The sequence below is a fragment of the Heteronotia binoei genome, chromosome 6 (genome assembly GCF_032191835.1).
Source record: "Heteronotia binoei isolate CCM8104 ecotype False Entrance Well chromosome 6, APGP_CSIRO_Hbin_v1, whole genome shotgun sequence".
NCBI classification, from domain to species: domain Eukaryota; kingdom Metazoa; phylum Chordata; class Lepidosauria; order Squamata; family Gekkonidae; genus Heteronotia; species Heteronotia binoei.
Genome location: NC_083228.1, coordinates 18,003,463 through 18,022,689, shown reverse-complemented (window position 1 = coordinate 18,022,689; position 19,227 = coordinate 18,003,463). Strand labels below are relative to the sequence as shown.

At 44.3% G+C, this 19,227-nt stretch overlaps 1 protein-coding gene across 3 annotated transcripts in view; it reads right to left on the bottom strand.

The window, feature by feature from the left end:
- GRID1 (glutamate ionotropic receptor delta type subunit 1) overlaps nucleotides 1-19,227 on the bottom strand; it is a 1,287,113-nt gene that overhangs the window by 253,158 nt on the left and 1,014,728 nt on the right. For all 3 annotated transcript variants that reach the window (XM_060241077.1, XM_060241078.1, XM_060241079.1), the window contains exon 6: nucleotides 11,789-11,962. In XM_060241077.1, the coding sequence (XP_060097060.1) occupies nucleotides 11,789-11,962 (174 nt within the window). The remainder of the gene's footprint in view (nucleotides 1-11,788; nucleotides 11,963-19,227) is intronic.

Below are 19,227 nucleotides of genomic sequence, written 5' to 3'. Positions count from 1 at the left end.
TGGCTTCTCTTATGTTCCTATCTAATCCAGCATCCTGTCTCACACAGTGGCCAACCAGTACAACCAGAGCAAGAGTCTGCCTGCCAGAATCCCCAGGCAATGGTCCTATTGACTTCCATCGTCAGTCACTTTTCCTTGCAGCTGCAATCGTCTTCAGTAGGACGTTGGTGAACTGGCCCTTGTCTTGTTCATCTCAGATTGATACAAAGCAAAGAAAGAACCTCAGCAGGAAGTAGTTGCAATCTGAGGCTCCGCTGAGGAGAAAACGAGGGCTGCCAAAGCAAGAAACTGGAGGAGTGGAGCACCTGCTATACCTGTTCTAATAGAACTGAAAGCACAGGTTGAGAGAGGCCAAATGGCTGTTACCGTTCACAAGCAGGCTATTTTAAAACTACATCGAAGTAGGGAATTGCTCACTCCAATCAGTTTATTGCTTTCAATCCTGGCACCAAATACTGGACATGAGTGTACTTGTAAATTGCACACTTGTGCATTGTAATATTTTAAACTTGCTGGCAAGCCGATACTAAGAACAGCTGGCTGCCATGACGGGTAGTAACATGACTGGAACACTTGAGGCGTAGGGCAGTTCCTAGCAGACGGTAACCTGCACTGGCTGTGTAGATTGCACAGGGGGTTCTCCACACTGAAACACGTGGGGGTGTCCCATGCGGTAAAAGACACTTTTTTCCCTTGATGGTGTGCCCAGTTGTGCACTGGAGCGCCCAGCCAAGCATGCAGTAGGCCACTGTCTAAGCATACCCTAGCCCAGGGGTGTCAAACTCATTTGTTATGAGGGTCGGGTCTGACATAAATGAGACCTTGTTGGACTGGGCCATGTCAGGCCGTGCTGGGCCGTGTGTGTCCCTATTGAAGGTTAGGTAGCAGAGATATAAACTTTATAAAGGACACAAACTCAATTGAAGTTTTTTTTAAAAAAATACCTTTAAAATAAAACATGCTTAATACATTAGCACTCAGTCTTAAAGGTGTTTCCTTGGTATCTCTCCCATGGGATCCAGGGAACTGGGCAAACGAAGCTCTGGCTCTTTCCTTCCTTCCCCAGGGGGCTAGGGGGGGGGAGGAGTCTCAGCCAATAGAAGGAAGAGGCTTGGCTCAGTAGCTCTGCTGTGCAATTGAGAGAGTCTGGCAAAGCAAGCCATCCCATCCACCCCTTCCTCCCCAAGGGAGGAGCCTCAGCCAATGGAGAAAATAGAGGTTTTCCTCTGTAGCTCCTGTGCGATTAAGGAAGCCTTGCAAAGCAAGCTGTTATGCAGAAGGAAGCAAGAGAGAGGGAGAAGGAAGCAGATGACAGCCAGTTGCTTGGGGGCCTGATAGGAGCTCTTCAAGGGCCTGATTCGGCCCCTGAGCGCTATAGAATGGTTTTAAAGTTGATATGTAAATTATGGTTTTATATGTTTTATTGGACTGATTGTTTTTATAATGTTGTAAGCCACCCTGAGTCCGCTCGCGGAAAGGGCGGGATATAAATGGAAAGTAATAAATAAATAAAATAAATAATGTTTGACACCGCTGCCCTAGCCCATAGTAGAAGAAAACAAAGATACCTTAATAGCTGACCTGGATAGCCCAGACTCATCAGATCTCAGAAACTAAGCTAGGCTGACAGTGGCAAGTACTTAAATGGGAGACCTCCAAAGAATACTAGGGCTGGGATGCAGAGGTAGGCAACAGAAGCCACTTCTGTGAATGTCTTAGTCCTACAAGGGGTTGCCAGAAGTCACCATGCATGCACACACTCACGTACACGCACTCCCCTCAGAAGAATAACTAAAATAACCAGGGGTGGAATTCTAGCAGGAGCTCCTTTGCTCTTTTTTGTATGCTTTTGGAGGACTGGCTACACCAGGGGTGTGTGGCCTAATATGCAAAGGAGCTCCTGCTCAGATTCCACCCCTGAAAATAACAATAATGTTTCATAAGAGTAGAGGTGTGCATTTGAAGATCTGGTTGGAGGTCTCCAATCAGGCACTTCAGCTTCTCTCACTTCAGATTGCTCTGCCAACTATGGGTTGGGAAATTCCAGGAGATCTGGGAGCAGAGTCTGGGGAAGGGCAGGGTTTGGGAAGTCCAAAAACGTCGGCAGGGTAGAATGCCATAGTGTCTGCCATTTTCTCTAGGGGAACTGATCTTTGTAATATGGGGAACAGCCGTAATTCCAAGAGATCTCCATGGCTGTGGCCCACCTAGAGAATGGCAAGCCTGTTTTCCAGTTTCTCTCCCCCTCTCCTTTCCTCTTGGCTTATGTAACATACAATCCGTTCAGGTTTCTATTCCTTTATCACAAAGGTGGCCTCAAGCGTATCCTGGGAAGATATTAACACACCATGTTCACAAATATAGTCAAGAGCCTGTTGGAAAGATTCACTTATGAAGCTTTAAATAATAGAACACACATGAATGGAATATATACTAAGCCCAAAAGAAGACTATAAAAATCCAGCACTAACTCAAACCACTGCAGGGATGCCAGCCTCCAGGCGGGACATGGGGATTCCCTGGAACTGCAGCTCATCTCCAGTCTATAGGGATGAATTCTGCTGGATAAAAATGATGCTTTGAATGTGGACTGTATGACATTGTACCCCATTAAGGTCCTTGTCCTTCCCAGGTCCCTTAATCTGGAGCTGGCACTCTTACACCGCCAGCCCCCTGCCAGCAGGGGTCTGGGAAGCCTAAATCACTGTCTCTGTATGTACCATTCACATTTCTGTTCCATTTGTAACCACTGCATACCTTTTCCTTGGCTTGTCTCTTAACCAACCCTTCCAAGGTCTTCTTTTCTGAACACAATCTTCTCTTCAACTCTGTCTTGGCCCAACTGCCTCTAACTGATTTCTCCCAGCCCTAGAACTTTCATCCTTCCCACAGCTTCTCAAACTGACCAATCACAGCCAAGCCAAGCTGTAACCAATCCTTCTGTTTCAGCCTCCTCTTCTAAACTCACCTCTCTTAACTGAAGGTTTCCTACTCCTTGCAAACGTTACTGTCATTTGGTTTAAAAGGCCAAGATTTTGACATAGCCGCCGCCTTCTTTTTAAAAAGTAAATCTTATTTTAAACTTTTTGAGGGAATACAGATTTTTTTTAAAAAAAGGGGAGAAGGGGAAAAAGTAATAAAAGGTAATATTACAAAAACACAATATAGAAGGTAATTTTTATGAATATAAAGGGCAATCTTGATTAAAATATGTGTATTTATAGGGGGGAAATATGTGACATGTTAGCTTAAGAAGCCAGTATAACAACCCATGCAACTAATTCTACCATTTTCTCATAATATCGTTTTTATCCTATCATATCAATCTCATCCATTATATAACCTCATAAAATTTGCTTATACTTATAACAGTTTGTTGATATACAAGAGACAACATCCTTAATATTTCATACTGAAACTGGCATATAAGATAAACCATGCAACTGCATGGATCCAGTTTGGTGTAGTGGTTAAGTGTGTGGACTCTTATCTGGAAGAACCGGGTTTGATTCTCCATTCCTCTTCCTGTGATATCACTTCCACAACCCCAAACCTGCCTCTTCTTCTGAAGTAACTTAGTTTTCAGAAAAAACTCTCTGAAACTCATGCTGAGCCAAAATGGGGGTGGAAAGTGGGCAGTCTGCAACTTTTTTATACATTCCCTAGCTTTTATCTGTACAACACAGAGATGTTGGGGAATGGAACAAAGGAAAACAGAGCTCAGGCTTTGCAGCCTGTGTCAGTCTTCAAGCATAACTTTTACCTACATAACACAGAGACGGGGGAAGGAAGGAAGCCAAACAGAGCTCAGGCTTTGAAGCCTGTGTCAGTCTTCAACCCTAGTTTTTCTCTGCACAACAGAGGGACTGGAAAGGAAGGAAGCAGAACAGAGCTCATGCTTTGCTGGGGGCGGGGCTAGCTTTGGCTTTTCTTGTGACTCGGTATTGAGGCTTCCTTGCAAATGGGAAACGCTGGTCTATGTCATATGACAGTGAGGATTTTGGAACACAGCCATTTTCTTCCATTTTGTCTGTTCTCATTTTAAAGACCTCAAGTGACCAGCCTTCGAGTCATTTCTTTCAGAAGCTCTCCCATGTTTTATGGATTATCCTGTAAAGGAATTTTTTTATTGGAGCTCTGTTTTGATTTTCTTTTCTTCATTCCGTTCCATTACACAGTTATAGTCCTCCAAACAATTCCTCTCTGACTCTATTGTTAATATTCCTGAAGTAACAAGTGTCCTATGGACACATCTTTTAAAAAAATACTCATGGCATTAACTTGCCTTTAGAGAACAAAAAAAGAGTCCCTAGTGATCCCAGGAGACAAATCCAATCTCAGTCATGTCCCTTCAACTAGTCACTAATCTATGGGTGTTAGATCAAAGTTAGAGTTCAGTGGCACCTTTAAGACCACTGGACTGTAACTTTGCTCTTACTTCAGACCAGCATGGCTACCCACCCAGATCTACAGGTATTAGGACAGCTGAGAGTCACTACAGGCTATTGGACAAAGATTCTCCCCCCCCCCACCACCACATACACACACCTTTAAAGGTCATTTTTATAACAGAGAATTAGAAAGAAATAGAGGAAGGAGGGAAGGAAAGGAGGGAGGGAGGAAGGAAGGCAGCGAGGGAGGGAGAGAAGAAAGGAGGGAGGGAGGGAAGGAGATGTGTGACTTTTCACTCAGGGCTTGTTAGGGTTCTCAGTCTCTAGCTGTGACCTGGAGATCTCCTGGAATTAGAACTGATCTTCAGGCAACAGAGATCAGTTCCCCGAGGAAAATGGTTGCTTTCCAGTGGGTTGCCAGGTCCCCTCGTCACCCCTGCAGGGATTTGGGAGGGTGTTCCAGGACGTCCCTGATTTGATGATGTCACCCAGAAGTTACATCATCATGTTGGGGATGTCACATGACAATGCTTTGGTTTTAGAGCAGGGGTGTCAAGCTCATTTGTTATGAGGGCTGGATTTGACATAAATGAGACCTTGTTGGGCCGGGCCGGGCCGGGCCATGTGTGTCATAAAATGTAATGCCAGGTAGTGGACATATAAACCGTATAAAGGGGGTGCAGACAAACACAATTTTTTTGTACTTAAAAATTTAGTACTTTTGCAATATTTTGTTTTACAATCTGCTAAATGTCATCTCTTGTCATGGCCAATACAAAATGAAGTTTTTGTCCTGGAAACCAGGGAACCTGAAGACTGTCTTTTTTTAACACAAACCTACCCAGAAACGTGAAGATACCTGGAGAGACCCAGTTTTATGGGTTACCACTGCAAACTACTGGTGAGTAGACCTAAATGGTAGAGCCTTTTAGTGTCGGTACAAAAATTATGGGATTCCTCCTCCACGATGTGTGTCTCATGCATCTTTTTGAACCTTTAAAATATCTTTTTTTTCATAATTTAGTTTAGGTTTCTGACAACGTTTGGGAGGTTACGGTTGTTGGGCTGGCTTTATCTATTACGCTGCTATTTCAAACCAGGTTGGATATTTTTATGCTATCACATTTGGGGTTTTGCCTTCTAATTACCTGTTTGTTGTTTTATTTCATTAATTGTTACGATGCATGTGTACATTTAAATTAATTGCATTTGGCAACTGAGATTTTCTTTGGCTGTAAAGTACTTTGGAGTCATTTTATTCCATAAATGCGGAATCCAAATTGCTGCAATAAGCAAACAAATAAATCATCCCCAAGAGTGAACCAAGTTCAGGTAAATGAGTCCCTATACACACACACACATTTAAAAAAAAAAGTGGAGCTACAGAGCATAGAGCTGTGAAATTATTTTCCGGTAACAACAGGAAAAACTGCACCTTAGCTAGTAAATATATTGTTGCAGGTAGAAATGAATAAATCTCATCATACATCAAACCTAAAATGAAAGAGGGGGTCACATTCAGAAAATCTGGGCTCACAAAGTTTACTCCCTTGATTTAACAGTAAATTAAAGGGAGGGTTACCATATTTTGAAGAGCAAAAAAGAGGACATATTTCCTGACTGACTACTTCAAACAAGCGATCACGATGACAAATCACATTTGAAATACTCCTACTATTGAAGCTGTGATAATTGTACTAACTAGGAATAGTCCTAATCTTTCAACCCCAAAAGAGGACATTTTTATCAGTTTTTCTAAAAGGCCTAAACGAGGATGGACAAAGAGACATCTTGTAATCATAATTCATGTTGCCAGGTTTACACATCTGCACTGGTGGCTTAAATATCAGTGTCATACATCCCTAGGAAACAAAATTACATGCTAAGAACATAAGAGAAGCCATGTTGGATCAAGTCAATGGCCCATCCAGTCCAACACTCTGTGTCACACAGTGGCCAAAAAACCCCAAGTGCCATCAGGAGGTCCACCAGGACACTAGAAGCTCTCCCACTGTGCCCCCCCCCCCCAAGCTCCAAGAATACAGAGCATCACTGCCCCAGACAGAGAGTTCCAACAATATTTGCCTGGCCAGTGGGGGGCAGGGGGGTGCGAGAGAGTCTTGCAGGACTGGTGGTGGGGGAGCTACACTGTTGTGCCATGATATCACATGTTGTGCCAATGACATCACGGAAGCGTTATCATCACAACAGACTACATCTCACAGCAGCGCTCTAGCATTTTGGTCAAAACTCTATGGTTGCCCTATTGTTTTGGCCAAAATGCTGAGCATTACTGTGTGCTGTGACAGGCATGATGATGTCACTTCTGTGTGATGCCTTCATACCAATGACATCACCCCTTTGGGCTGAGAGGCAGCCTAGACACTTAACAACTTATGTGAAATCACAGGAACAAGTAGGAGTATTTGTTTCCCCAAAATGTAAGCTGTAGTTGCCCTGATCTACCCCAGTGATATAGCATAGTAACTAATCTAATGAACTGCTAGACCGAGGGACTGGTCCAGGATAATAGATTTATTAAGTATAACAGGTTTCAGCTTAAAGTATAGTATGCCAAGAAGTTTATAGTAAGCCAAGATAAAAAAACCCACACAACCCTAACTACTATCCCTCTATATACTCTTTTCAGATACATTTCTATTTCTGTTTCGTTTGCATCGATTGCATATCCTTCCCTTGGCTGCTGTCTAAACCAAGCTTTCTGGGGCCCTATTCTTTTAATAGAGTTTTCTTCACTGTCTTCTCTTCAGCTCACCCTTTTGCCCAAGTAACTTGACTGGTTTCCTACAGTCTCTTGGAATCCTTAAATATCCACCAATCACAAACCCGCTTTACCAATCTGACCAATCACAGGCATGCTACGCAGTAATCAATGTCATTTGTTTTCCAGCCTCCTGCTCCCAAACACAATCAATTCCCCCCTGTTCCTTTTTTAGCTTTACTTTTTAGCTAAATCCATCATTTTTGTCCCAACATCTATCGCCTGAAAAGAATCCCCATGTGCATAGTTGGAAGGAAAACCGTAGCTGCTGTCATAATACAACTATTATAAATCCTGCTCATCACTTTATCAAAAATGTGTGTGAAAAGAGAAGCAACACGTTCTAATGCAGGGGTGTCAAACTCATTTGTTATGAGGGCCAGATCTGACATAAATGAGACCTTGTTGAGCCAGGCCATGTGTATACCTATTTAAAATTAGGTAGCAGAGATATAAACTTTATAAAGGACACAAACACAATTAAAGATTTTTAAAAAAACACCTAAAAGATGCTTAAAACATTAGTAGTCATTGGTCTTAAAGGTGATTTCTTTATATTTCTCCCATGGAATCCAGGGAACAGGGCAAAGGAAGCGCTGGCTCTTTTCTTCCTTCTCCAGGGGATGAGGAGGAGGAGGAGCCTCAGCCAATAGAAGGAAGAGACGCTTGGCTCAGTAGCTCTGTTGTGTGATTGAGAGAACCTGGCAAAGCAAGCTCTCCCTCCCCACCCCTTCATACCCAAGGAAGGAGCATCAGTTAATGGAGAAAATAGAGGTTTTGCTCTGTAGCTCTTGTGTGATTGAGCAAGCCTTGCAAGGCAAGCTGTTATGCAGAAGGAAGCCAGAGAGAGGGAGAAGGAAGCAGATGACAGCCAGTTGCTTGTGGGCCTGATAGGAGCCCTCTGGGGGCCTGATTCGGCCCCTGAACTGCATGTTTGACACCCCTCTTCTAATGGGTAAGGATAGGATTGGACTTTATAATCTTCAGTCCCCAGATTGACCTTGCGTGTGTACCCTTAGTTAAAACTCTGATTTTCTTTAACTTGCAAAATGGGGGAAAGAGTGACATCAGTACAGAAACTAATGTGGAGATTAATAAACTATGGATGTACACAGAAAAAGCCAACTAGAAGTTCAGAGAATGAAGTTCCAGTTAAGACCTGGAAGGCTAGCAAAGGGGATGGGCGCTGTGTGAAGGCAGGGAAGGTACTTTAAGGGATAGCCCATCCCAGAAAATTTAGGAAACAGTGCTATCAGTTGAAATGCATGAGAGACTTGTGTGCCATTTCTGACCTGGTCAGGGTGGCCTGGCCTGACAACCTGCAGGAGACCGGGGGGGGGGGGAGACGGAGGGGCAGCTGTTGGCAATGGTGTGAAGTCACATCTGGGAAAACCCAGATGCGATGTCATGCCTCTAGAGATCAGAAACTCTGTGGTAAAAAAATAGAATTTCTGGTGATTCTTAGAGAGGTGTAATGTTACTTCCAGGGAAAACTAGGAAGAGATGTCACAATATTGCTAGTGACATTGAAAAATAAATCTTTCTCCCATGAACCATTGGAATGTTAGTAGGCAAGGTCTGCTGGGTTTGGGGGATCTTGCTAGATTGGTGGCTTGTGGCATCTCTAGATTTTGCTGGGTCTTCCTGTTGGATACCTCAGAGTAAATGGAACCCATTCCCCAAATTAGACTGCACACAGTTTCTTCTTGTTAGGGAGAAAAGCCTCCCCCCCCCAAAAAAAAAAAATCATCCCACTTTGGGAACTCCGGGGCGGGAAGGCATTTTATCATATAGAAGCCAAAGAACTCTTTTGCTTTCTAAGAATTAAGTCTAGAACCCAACGCTGGCAAGAGAGTTGGTGGAATAAGGTAGATCTGACCCACTTAAAACACCTATGATTTGGAAGGCTCGCACAGAATCTGCTGAGCTGTACAGACAACTTTACAGGACTTGCCAACCTGACCTTTGTAATGTTGTCACCTATAAAGAAAGTCCTTGTGCATCATTCATGAAGATATTCATAACTACATAATTCCAAATGGGCTTTTGTTAATCTTATCATGTTGAAGTTAATAAACTGTGACCCAAACATTTTTTTTTTCCCTTCACCAGCCCATATTAAAATATGCTGCATTAATTTGCTCTCCCAAATATCACCAGAAGTGGTTGGAAGAAATATGTTTGCTCCATAAACCCATTTAAAAACATCGAGCCAGCCATAGCTAGGATGAAAGTTGGCCCAACATTATTGTACAATTACTCATGAAATGACTACAACGTATCCGAAGACAAAATCCATTTCTAATCCAGCAGAGAGAACAGAAAACAGCTGGCCAGCAACCGCTCTGCAATGCATATTTTATAAGAAATAATTGCAAAAGTCACCTGGTGCAAGGTAAAACAATCCAATCCCATCATACAATTTACAGCGCAAGAATCCCTACAAGGTTTATCTACTATGGAAATTTTCAGTGTGCAGAAATTAGATACGTATATTTAATTCCAAAGTCATTTTTGCAGGATGGTTCCCCAGCTTGCCATGAAAATAAATTGAAAAGCAGAATGCCGGGAAGGGGCACTTCAATAGATGAAACTATCAGCCCTTCTCACTTTCTAGGGTGGGGGTGTCAAAACTCATGTGTTATGAGGGCCATAATTGACATAAATGAGACCTTGTTGGGCCAGGCCATGTTGGGTTGGGCTGAGCCATGTCGGGCCCGGCCATGTGTGTACCTATTTAAGATTAGGTAGCAGAAATATAAACTTTAAAGGTGCTTTCTTTGCATTTCTCCCATGCGATCCAGGGAACTGGGTGAAGGAAGTTGTGGCTCTTTCCTTCCTTCCCCAGGGGACTGGGGAAGGGGAGCCTTAGCCAATAGAAGGAAGAGAGACTTGGCTCAGTAGCTCTGCTGTGTGATTGAGAGAGCCTGGAAAAACAAGCTCTGCCTCCCTTCCTCCCCAAGGGAGGAGCCTAAGCCAATGGAGAAAATAGAGGCTTTGCTCTGTAGCTCCTGTGCAATTGAGCAAGCCTTGCAAAGCAAGCTGTTATGCAAAAGGAAGCAAGATATAGGGAGAAGGAAACAGATGACAGCCAGTTTCTCAGGGGCCTGATAGAAGCCCTCTGGGGGCCTGATTCGGTCCCTGGGCTGCATGTTTGATACCCCTGTTCTAGGGTCACATTCACAGTTATTTTGCAAAAGATCTGAACATAGTCTTTCATATTAGGGATAATTGCCTTGAGGGCTGGTGATATACAGTCATGGGGGAGTGGGGGAGTCTTGACCAGCCCTGATGCTCAAAAAGGTTTAGGCAATTACTGATCTGGGATTTCTCAACAACTTTTCTATGACACTTGGAATTTTTTACTGGTTATTAGAGGACTGGACTACAAATGGGGAGACTTAGGTTCCAACCCCACTTCCTCAATAGAACTACCTGATATGACCTTGGCTAGTCATATACTGTAGGCCTAACAATAACAGAAGCAGCCTTAGTATAGATAGCAGGCAACCAAACCTCAGCTAATGCCAATTCCCATAAGATACGAGCTTTGATTTCCCTGACGAATAGACCATTTTCCAAAGCAGACAGTCTCTGGGCATTCAAAATTTGGACTTCCCTTGAACCAAAGTTCCTCTTTAACTTCTCCTCACCCGCAAGGGCACGAATCCAACGAAACTGATGGGCCTCAGAGAACGCTAGACCCCACTGTGTTTGTATGAAAAATTCACACACCACCGAATTTACACAGTACGTTGAAACAAACATTGAAAAGTATGGCGACACTTATGTTTCCAATGAATGTCAAGACCTGCCACAGTGAGAGGCGGTTTTCGTCAAAAAAAGAAAGCCCCAAAACATTAATAGGTAAGCAGTTTCAGCTCATATTGTCTGAAGCATCTCCATGTTCGACCTCTCCTCTTTGGAAACCAATGTGTACCTATGACATGTCTAAACATGCCGAAAGACAGCTGGCAGAACAACAGGGAAGCCCTTGTGGGGTTCGATTTGCGCAAAGTAACTTTCTATTGGGATTTAGCAGGAGCCAATTAAATTGGCTGATGATAATTTATACCCCCAATCTCAGACCAAACGCATTCGAAACCTGGAAAGGAAAAGTGAGATAATTGGGTTACCTAGGAACCATACCTGGTAAATGGAACACACAGAGATTGAAGTGTTTCCATTCGCAGTTTTCCTGTTCCGGTGATCCTGCAAAACCTTCTATAATATAGCGGGTTCAATGCAAGGAAGAGGCGAGGTGGTAGTGATCATAGCTCTTTTATTAGGTACAGCATAGTAAAAGGCTGCACTCGAAGACTGGCTCCTGGGGCAATGGGGCCAACTTATATACACTCAGGGTTCCAGCGCAAGCACGTTATTGGACCATTCAAACTAGCAGGGAGCCTGTGATTGGAGCAGGGCAGCAGGGATTTGGATCCTACTGTCCATTGTCCCCGAGTCCCCAAGCTCAGTCCTACAGGCTCCAATGAGCTAGGCAGGAACACCGTTAAATATACACATTACAGATCACGTACACAACACTTTCACAAACAAAGCCAAACGTCATGGTGCCTTCCCAAGAGGGGACGGTTGCTTGGAATGCAGAACTGACCTGCAGCATTTGTAGATACCCTTCTTGCGGATCACAGAGGAGCGAAGATATCCGGTGGTTGTTCCTCATGCACCTTTGGTTGTTCTCCCTCGTCAGGGGGAAGATCTGCCGTATGACAGTCATCCTCCCAAGAGCGCTATGCACCAATTCTAATATTTCATTGTCGCTGATTTCCTGCAAGATTAAAAAAAAGAAAAAGCCATCCATTTGAAATCTATGCCTTTTCCATTGATTTAGTCTCATATGTTTTAAAGTTGTACAAGAAAGAAGAAGATATTGGATTTATATCCCGCCCTATACTCTGAATCTCAGAGTGGCTTACAATCTCCTTTGCCTTCCTCCCCCACAACAGACACCTTGTGAGGTAGGTGGGGCTGAGAGAGCTCTCCCAGAAGCTGCCCTTTCAAGGACAACTCCTATGAAAGCTATGGCTGACCCAAAGCCATTCCAGCAAGTGCAAGTGGAGGAGCGAGGAATCAAACCCGGTTCTCTCAGATAAGAGTCCGCACACTTAACCACTACACCAAACGGAAAGCATATTCTGATGCGAAATGATAAATGGATGACATGATTCTACTGAGAATTGCTGAGACACACTACAATAAAATCATTGCTCAAAATATGAGGCAGTGCAGTGGAATTAGCACCATGGTGCCTGGGATTTGTTGAGCCCTACATTAGTATCTCCAAAGGCTCCTTGCCTGTGCCCTATCTTTAGACCTCAGTCAGAGCTGTGGCACAGCAGTGAAGATGAATGACTACAGTTTCACCATGATGCTGGAATTTCTACTACAGTGTTATAAACATGACTTAGTCATGGTGTTTTGTCTTATCAGCAGAATGCAACCTCACAGTATAAATCAGGGGTCCCCAACCTTTGGGCACCTCTGGAATTCTGGCACAACATGGCAGGCACAGCCACAAAATAGTTACTAGAAAATGGCTGCTGCAGGAGGAGCAGCCAGCCACAAAATGGCTGCCACAGCTTACCATCAGTCATACCCTTGAAGATGCTTCTCTTGGAGTTGCAGCTGTTGCCAAAACATGAGTTAAAAAAAACCTGTACAGTCATCTGTACAGTTGATGGCTGTACAGGTGTTTTTTTTTAACTCATTGTTTTGGCAGCAGCAACCAGTAGCTCCACCTGGCCTTGTCTACTTTCTAAAAACACTTTACAGGCACCAAGAATGGCGTTGGTCGGTGTCAGGGCCCCCAGAGTCACCATGTTGGAGACCCCCTGGTATAAACGTTAAGGCGGCTGAAGTTTAACAGCTAGCCAGTACATTAATTAGAATCACCAATTGGTTCTCCCTTAGAATGAAGAAAACAACACAAGGAAGAATTTGTTAAAATGACAAACTTCCATAGGATGCTGCCAGAGCATTTGTATTTCCTGAGAAATGTCCATCTAATTAAAGTGGTTCTTTTAGGAAAGGCCGACATTACACAGGTACTTCTGGCATATGGTTTCCAAGCTCCCACCAAGGGCAGGGGATCCCCCACCCGGGAAGGCCCCAACCCACCGGCAGGGTGGGGGGGATCCCCACCGCCAAAAAGCCCTATCAGCATGTACTGTCATTGGCGTGACATCGCCCAGAAGTGGCATCATCATGATGACAATGGCTCTAGGACTCGCACTAAAAGCTCTATGATACCACAGAGTTTTTAGCGCAAGTCCTAGAGTGTCCCCAAGCGATATCCCTGGTGTGATGACATCACTTTTGGGTAACATCATCGTGCCACATATGCAAAGTGCGCACAAAGAACAAGTCCCCTGCAACAGCGGCAGAGGGATTTGGCAACCCTTTTCTGGCATGAGTAATCTGGTTCCATCCTGTTCTCAGCTTCTGGCACAGGACTTTCCCCCTTCTGCAGGTTAACCTTTAGGAGGAAGTATCTGAGGAGCTTGGATTGCATTGCTCCAGATTTTTGTGGATTTTAGGGCAACCTGAGGTCCACAGAAATCCCTTTGGAATAACCACTTCTTCTTCTGGAATCATCCATTTTAGAATTAAAACGGACACAACTTGCACTAATTCCAACAGGATGTACACATTGAAAGATCAAAAACATTGGAGCTGTATCTTGGCAGAGAAAAGAAAGTTCAGAATGTTGGCTTTTAAAGGTTTTTCACAGTCGTACAAAATCAACCATGGAAACACACCTGACTTGTAAACTAATTAGGGCAAGTCACAATGTAAGTCTTAGGCAATACCCATTAAACAACTAACCACAAGTCAGAAAAGCAGGAAAATGTTTACTTTTAAATCACAGCTGTTCCTTAAATTTAAGCCATTCACTTTCAATTGTGTTTCTTGTAAGAAATGTGTATGGATCATGTGATTCAGGCAATGCCTTGAGGAACTTTTATCTAACCATAACTATTGGCTTAGTGTTGTTTAGTCAACATATACCGTTTTCGCACACAGCTTACCTCGCAGTCACAATCCTGTTCCCTCCACAGCGTCCGGACGGATTCCCCACCATCTGCGCTGGAGTTACAGGAAGTGCCGCAGCTTCTGCATAGCAAACGTAAACTGGGTTTTAGCGGTGGCACTTCCTGTAACTCCAGCGCAGACGGTGCGAAATCCGACCGGACGCTGCGGAGGGAACAGGATTGTGACTGCGAGGTTAGCTGTGTGTGAAAACGGTCATAATTTGTTTTACGTCCATTGAAAAGCCTCAGCCTTTCAAGTGTTGTACTAAATATTTTGATTGACAAAGCCCATAAACTCAAAGCAAATCATGTTTTAAAATGCCCTTGTTTCAACTCATTTTGTTAAAACACAACGCAATAAAATTAAATCACTTACACATCATTGTCCATAAATATTACCATAGAAAATAATAAAATTCAGTCGCCACAATTTTCTGCTGCCTTTATGACTGCAAAGTTGATGATGCTTCATCCATCCACGTGAACAAGCCCTGCTGTAAAAACTGCCTCCATCATAATTGTCTAACAATTTTGCAGCATTTCCACAAGGCTGTTTAAAAGCATACTCACAATTTTCTCAAGGCCAGTATGGCCAGGAATTCTGATTTTTTTTTTTTTGTTTTAAGTAGGTTTTTTTGCCATTTTATAGGCACGGAGCACAGTGTGTGGGGGTGATATTTGTGGATTTCCTGCACTGTGCAGGAGGTTGGACTGGATGATCCTGGAGGTCCCTTCCAACTCTATGTTTGGTGTAGTGGTTAAGTACGCGGACTCTCATCTGGGAGAACTGGGTTTGATTCCCCACTCCTCCACTTGCAACTGCTGGAATGGCCTTGGGTCAGCCATAGCTCTGGCAGAGGTTGTCCTTGAAAGGGCAGCTTCTAGGAGAGCTCTCTTAGCCCCACCCACCTCACAGGGTGTCTGTTGTGGGGGGAAGGTAAAGGAGATTGTGACCACTCTGAGACTCTGAGATTCAGAGTACAGGAAAAAGGAAAGGAAAGGAAAGGTCCCCTGTGCAAGCACCAGTCGTTTCCGTTTTCAGGGCAGACTTTTTATGGGGTGGTTTGCCATTCCCTTCCCCAGACTTTTACACTTTCCTCCCAGCAAGCTGGGTACTCATTTTACCGACCTCGGAAGGATGGAAGGCTGAGTCAACCTTGGGCTACCTGAATCCAGCTTCCGCTGGAATCGAACTCAGGTCATAAGAACATAAGAGAAGCCATGTTAGACCAGGCCAATGGCCCATCCAGTCCAACATTCTGTGTCACACAGTGGCAAAATTTTTATATATATATACACACACACACTGTGGCTAATAGCCACTGATGGACCTCTGCTCCATATTTTTATCTAAACCCCTCTTGAAGGTGGCTATGCTTGTGGCCGTCACCACCTCCTGTGGCAGTGAATTCCACATGTTAATCACCCTTTGAGTGAAGAAGCACTTCCTTTTATCCATTTTAACCTGTCTGCTCAGCAATTTCATCGAATGTCGTGAGCAGAAAGTTCAGACCACAGTACTGCAGTACTGCTGCTTTACCACTAGCAGGATATAAATCCAATATCTTCTTCTCCTTATATATTCATGTAAATATAGTTAACTTATTGTGAACGGATTAACTTCCAAAATCTTAACTTGCTCAACTCCAAGCCCAGATAAGAGAGAGAAGAAGGCAAAGTCCTATATAAGATGAAACAGAAGGCAGGCAATGGCCAAAGAGGCAACATCTCACCACTGAGAGGGTGGGGCCAACTGCCCAATGTACCTGAGTAAGAACATTCTCTTAACCCTTTCCCTCCCAGATTCTCTTGCATGTAGAGTTACAATGTTCAACAAGATTTGTTCCATTGCTTCAGACCAACATGGCTACCCACCTGGAAATATCCAACAAGAACACCCTCTTGGCTTTTTAAATAAATGCAGGACAGACTATCAACTGAATTCAGTGAACTGCAGTGGGAAAGAGCCTTTAGAAATGCAGGAAGGACTGGAGGAAGGACTCAGGTAGCGATCTTTGGATTCAGAAAAGGAGAGCTAGTTACACCTTTTTTTTTTTCTCCCTGGGAAAAATGCACCTGTATTACTGGAAGAGCCCTGATTTTCTTAAGGTGGCCATTGAGATTAGATCCCTGATACTGGAAGACAGGGCTTTTTTTGGTAGAAAAAGCCCAGTAGGAACGCATTTGCCTATTAGACCACGCCCCCGACATCACCATTGCTTTGCACAGGGCGTTTTGTAGGAAAAGCCCAGCAGGAACTCATTTGCATATTAGGCCACACACCCCGACACCAATCCAGCTTAAATTGTCATGGGTGCTGGAAACCCTGCAGAAAAAGCTGAGCCTGCAGAAGAAACTGTGCCCCTGCCACCGGCACCAGTGCCCCTGCCTCCTACTGGGGAAGATCCAAGCCCCCCTGCCTCGCCCTCTCGGGTGGCTCGTGTGCGTGACCGCCTGCGTCAGGAACTCAGGGATCAGAGGAGGGCGGCACGCTCACGAGCAAGATGCTCCCTGAGCCCTGAGTTCTAAAAGGATCCTGGCCCCTCTAGGAGTGAGGATGCTTGAGTCTCAGCAGGATCCCGGCCGCCCTCTGAGTCAGCAATTAGTCCAAATGGGCAACAGACAGCAGAGGGCTATATAGCTGTGGGCTTTGGGAGAAGGCTTTGTGGAAGCAACTTGTCTCTTACCTGACGTACTAGCATCCACTTTGGCTTCTGACTTTGACTTCTGGACCCCCCCTGACTACGGCTCCTGGACCTCTGACCTGCGATACCTGGACTGTGATTCGGCGTTGGTGTATTGGACCCTCTTTGCTCCCCAGCTACAGACCTTGGACTGCCCCTGGACTTCGCCTGACCTAGCCTCAGCTCGTGACATAAACAAACAAACAAAAAAAGCCCTAGTGGAAGAACTTCATTAACCAAACTTGTACAAATGTTATGTGTTGCTTTAATGATGATTATCAAAAGAGACCTTTGGTCTCTATACTTGGTATAAGAACAGAAGTATTAAAGGGACGCAAGACAGACAGTCACTCTATTTTGAACAGGTTAAATTTTACCATTCCTTCTATTCAGGAGGCCTCATGACTGGAAGTAACGTCCATAAATGCACATTCCCCTCCGAGCGGATATTGTTGCCGAGGGCCTGCAGTTTGTGCTTTGCCAGCAGAAACAAGCTGGCACCTCTATTTTTAATGGGAGCAAAAACAAATATTTTGTTTTCATACCAATTTTCTATCTCAAACTGCGAGGCAAATGACCTCCGAGCTCCAATAATGGTTTGCTAGGGTTGGCTAATTCTGCAGCTTTGGCTCATTTTTATACTGCTCTGCCAATTTCAACTATTTCTGGGAATAATGTGTATTTTGATTATTATTATTTTTTTGCAGAAGGAGTGATGCTCTGTGCGAACATAGGGCCAAGTAATATGGACGTAATTAAGGATTTAAAAATAAATCAAGGATTTATTTTTTTTGGGGGGGGGGGCGGGGAATGCTAACTTGGAACAACAGCTGAAGCCACTGACACAAAAGTTGTGTAAACTTTGCAAAAGCTCATGAGCTGTGACTGTTTGCTCCAGAAAACTGCAATAGATGTTCTACTGCAATTGCTAGTTATCTCTATTAGTGCCATTCATCTGTTATTCAGAACCACAAGTACATGCTTTAGGAGCATAGAATGGCCATAAATGCATGGAACTGACTTATACTGAGCATGGCTTTTTTTTTTCTTAGCAGAAATGCACAGGAATGCAGGGGGTGTGGCTAAAAAGGGAAATGCAATTTTGGGCTGTATCAACAGAAGTCTAGTGTCCAGATCACGTGATGTGATGGTATCGCCTGGCTCTGCTCTGGTAAGACCTCACCTGGAGTATCGTGTTCAGTTATGGGCATCACATTTTAAGAAGGATATAGACAAGCTAGAATGAATCCAGAGGAGGGCAACAAAGATGGTGAGGTGTCTGGAGACCAAGTCCTATGAGGAAAGGCTGAAGGAGCTGGGCATGTTTAGCCTGGAGAGGAGGTGGCTGAGAGGTGATATGATCACCATCTTCAAGTACTTGAAGGGCTGTCATATAGAGGATGGGGTGGAATTGTTTTCCGCCACCCCGGAAGTTAGGACCAGAACCAATGGGTTGAAATTAAATCAAAAGAGTTTCCGGCTGAACATTAGGAGGAACTTATCAATGCACAGCAGCCAAGAAGGTCAGAGTGCCTGCTCCGGCTGCAACGCCACCGAGGATGTTCTCCGCAGCTGAGAACGAAACGTCTGGAAGGAAAACTTTCTCCAGTAGAACACGGCACTTGAGCCCGAAAGATTCTACAAACCCTAATTAGGAGGAACTTCCTGACCGTTAGAGTGATTCCTCAGTGGAACAGGCTTCCTCAGGAGGTGGTGGGTTCTCCTTCCTTGGAGGTTTTTAAACAGAGGCTAGATGGCCATCTGAGAGCAATGAAGATCCTGTGAATTTAGGGAGGAGGTGTTCATGAGTTTCCTGCATTGTGCAGGGGGTTGGTCCCTTCCAACTCTATGATTCTATGATTTTATGATATGCAAATTAGTTCCTGCTGAGCATTTTCTACAAAAGAAGCCCTGATACTGAGTCAGACCATTGGATCTATGTCAGTATTGCCTACTTTGACTGGCAGCAGTGCTCCAAGGTATTCAGTAGAGGTCTATCACATCTTCCGCCCCCTGATCCTTTTCACTGCAAGTGCTGGGTATTAATCCTTGAATAGCATTGTCTGGTTCCCCCTGGCCATTATTGGGGGATGAGGGGGTGTACTGTTGCCAGATCGAGGCTGGGAAACTTCTGAAGATTTGGGGATGGGGCCTGTGGAGGACAGGGACCTCAGCAGGGAGCAATACCATAGAGTCTACCCTCCAACACATCCATTTTCTCCATAGGAACCAATCTCTGTAGTCTGGAGATTCTGGGAGATTCCCCAGGTTTCACCTGGAAGTTGGTATCCTTGGACCTTCTGCATTCAAAAGAGATA